Source organism: Empidonax traillii, unplaced genomic scaffold, assembly GCF_003031625.1.
Source record: "Empidonax traillii isolate 1590-97213 ecotype Southwest subspecies unplaced genomic scaffold, ASM303162v1 scaffold2656:size19914, whole genome shotgun sequence".
NCBI classification, from domain to species: Eukaryota; Metazoa; Chordata; class Aves; order Passeriformes; family Tyrannidae; genus Empidonax; species Empidonax traillii.
The window spans coordinates 17,281-19,914 of NW_020957849.1; the positions used below are offsets into that span (position 1 = coordinate 17,281).

At 65.9% G+C, this 2,634-nt stretch overlaps 1 protein-coding gene across 1 annotated transcript; it reads left to right on the plus strand.

The window, feature by feature from the left end:
• The first annotated feature begins 676 nt into the window (after positions 1-676).
• RPS9 (ribosomal protein S9) lies at positions 677-2,283 on the plus strand. Its single transcript, XM_027910036.1, has 4 exons — positions 677-741; positions 1,397-1,501; positions 1,727-1,849; positions 1,972-2,283. Exons 2-4 carry the CDS (start codon positions 1,405-1,407, stop codon positions 2,277-2,279), a joined length of 528 nt encoding a protein of 175 aa, XP_027765837.1. The 5' UTR covers positions 677-741; positions 1,397-1,404; the 3' UTR covers positions 2,280-2,283.
• Positions 2,284-2,634: the final 351 nt, after the last annotated feature.

The following is a 2,634-nucleotide window of genomic DNA, read 5'->3' on the forward strand; positions in this document are numbered from 1 at the left end:
CCCCCCCCTTTGTCCCCCCCGGGGTCCCCACCGGCTCCGCCGTCGCCCCTCAGGCCGCCGTGACCTCCGACCCGGAAGTTCTAGCCCGTCCCCCTCCGCCGAGCCAATGGCGCTGCGAGGAGCCCCCGCGCGCAGCCAATGGGGGCGCTGGGCCCGCCCCTCGCGCAGCCGCCATGTCTGTTGAGGGCGGCGCCGCCATTGCAGGAAACGGCGGGGAGGGCGCGGAGGCGCCATCTTTGCTGAGGGCGGTTCGGGGGCCGCCTGGGGGCGCCGTCGCCATGGCAACGCCTCCAGGCCGGCGGGGCTGGGCTCGTCCGGCGTGATTGACAGCTCGGAGAGCCAATTGGAGGCCGGAATGGGCTGCAGGGGGGGGCCTTGCCCCGTTGTTCTCCCATGTGCTCAATGTCTCTCCACCTCCCTGTTGCCCTCCTGTGCCCTCCAATGTCCCCCACTGTCCCTCCAATGTCCCCTGTTGTCCCTCCGTGTCCCCCCCCGTGTCACCCTCCCTCCCTTGGAGGACCCCGCTCTCCCCCCGCCCTCAGGAAAACATGGCGGCCCCCGCGCGGCCGCTCCCGCCCTCCATTCTCCTCTCCCCGCCCTCCCATTGGCCGGTGCCATCCTCACTGCGCCTTCCCATTGGCTGTTCAGCGCCGGTAGGCGGGGCCCTCCCCGCCGGGGTATATAAAGCAGCCCCGCCAGGCGCGGCCTTCTTTCCGTCGCCGCGGCCGCCGCGGAGCTGAGGTGCGGGCTGGGGGGGGCCGCGCAGGGCCGGGCGGTCTGTGGGGTCCTCCCGGGGGTTCTCGTGCCCCCCGAAACCCCCTTTGGATCCCCCGAGACCCCCGGGGTGGGTGGGGAGGGTGCCCGAGGGCGCCCGCGGCCTGTGCGAGACGCGCGCGTGCGCAGGGTGCGACACGTGGTGGGTGGGGGGGGGACTCGTTTTGGGGTCCCAGGAGGGTCTCGGGGGGTCTCGGGGCCTGGGAGAGGCTCGGCAGAGGGTTGGGGGTACACTGTAGTCCAGCGGGATGTTGGGGGAGTCCCAGATCGCGACATCAACCCGTCAGCGCTTTGGGGGTCCCATCCAAGGCGTCTTCCCAATAATGGGGTGATCGGGACCCCCCAAAACCCCTGGGGATCCCCACAGATGCCCTCAGAGCCCCTCACACCTTCTTCCAGAATATGGACACCTCCCCCCCCTTGCCCAGGGGAACACCCCAAATCCTCTTGAGTCCTCACAACCCCCCCCCCGGGACCCCTAAACCCTCTCTGACACCCTTAAAGTCCCCCTCAGCGGTTTCGATCTGGGGTCCTGGTCGTGAGTTCCCCTTTTGGGGGATCCCTGGGGTTGTGGGTGTATTTTAGGAAGGGGTCTGACCCCCCGTGTCCCCGCCCTTCCCAGCGCCCACCATGCCGGTCGCCCGGAGCTGGGTGTGCAGGAAAACCTACGTGACCCCCCGGAGACCCTTCGAGAAGTCCCGGCTCGACCAGGAGCTGAAGCTCATCGGTGAGTCCAGGGGGGATTTGAGGGGTCTGGAGGAGTTTTGGAACCCCCCCCCGACCCCAAAAGTTCCCCCTCAAAGTGAGTCTGGGCTGCAGAACAAGCGGGAGGTGTGGAGGGTGAAGTTCCCCCAAATCAGGGGGGGTTTTTTTGGGGGGGGGTCTGGCTGCTCTGGAGAGGTTTGTGGAGAGGGTTTAGGACCCCCCCTCGACCCCAAATATTCCCCCCCAGGTGAGTATGGGCTGCGGAACAAGCGGGAGGTGTGGAGGGTGAAGTTCACCCTGGCCAAGATCCGCAAGGCCGCGCGGGAGCTGCTCACGCTGGACGAGAAGGACCCACGGCGCCTCTTCGAGGGTGAGCCTGGGGGGGATCTCACCCCCTCTGGGACCCCCCAGAATTTCCCCCATTTTTCCCCATTTTCCCTCCATTTTTTTTTTTCCCATTTTTCCCCGTTTTTCCCCCGTTTCCCTGCGCAGGGAACGCTCTGCTGCGGCGCCTGGTGCGGATCGGGGTGCTGGACGAGGGGAAGATGAAGCTGGATTACATCCTGGGGCTGAAGATCGAGGATTTCCTGGAGCGCCGCCTGCAGACCCAGGTCTTCAAGCTGGGCCTGGCCAAGTCCATCCACCACGCCCGGGTGCTGATCCGGCAGCGCCACATCCGGTGGGTGCCCCCCGGGACCCCCAGGGACCCCCCAGGGCGGGGGGAGCTCGGCAAGAGTCACTGCGGCCCCGCCGTACACCTTGCGAAGGGGCCGGCGCCAGGTAACCCCCCCCCAGGTTAAATTTGGGGGGGCTGAGAGACCCCCCAGTTAAATTTGGGGGGCTCAGGCACTGAGAGAACCCCCCTGATAAATTTGGGGGCTGAGAGACCCCCCAGTTAAATTTGGGGGATTAGAGACCCCCCCAGTTAAATTTGGGGGATGAGAGACCCCCCCAGTTAAATTTGGGGGATGAGAGACCCCCCTGTTAAATTTGGGGGATTAGAGACCCCCCCTGTTAAATATGGGGGGCTGAGAGACCCCCCTGTTAAATTTGGGGGGGCTGAGACACTGAGAGACCCCCCCAAGTGAATTTGGGGGGCTGAGATACTGAGAAACCTTCTCCTGTTAAATTTGGGGGGGCTCAGACACTGAGAGA

Excerpts from the sequence above, each read along its gene's own strand:
- RPS9 (XM_027910036.1), top strand. The coding sequence starts at position 1,405 with ATGCCGGTCGCCCGGAGCTGGGTGTGCAGGAAAACCTACGTGACCCCC. Across the intron at positions 1,502-1,726 it reads CCAGGAGCTGAAGCTCATCG|GTGAGTATGGGCTGCGGAAC; the intron begins GTGAGTCCAGGG and ends ATTCCCCCCCAG. Across the intron at positions 1,850-1,971 it reads CCCACGGCGCCTCTTCGAGG|GGAACGCTCTGCTGCGGCGC; the intron begins GTGAGCCTGGGG and ends TTCCCTGCGCAG.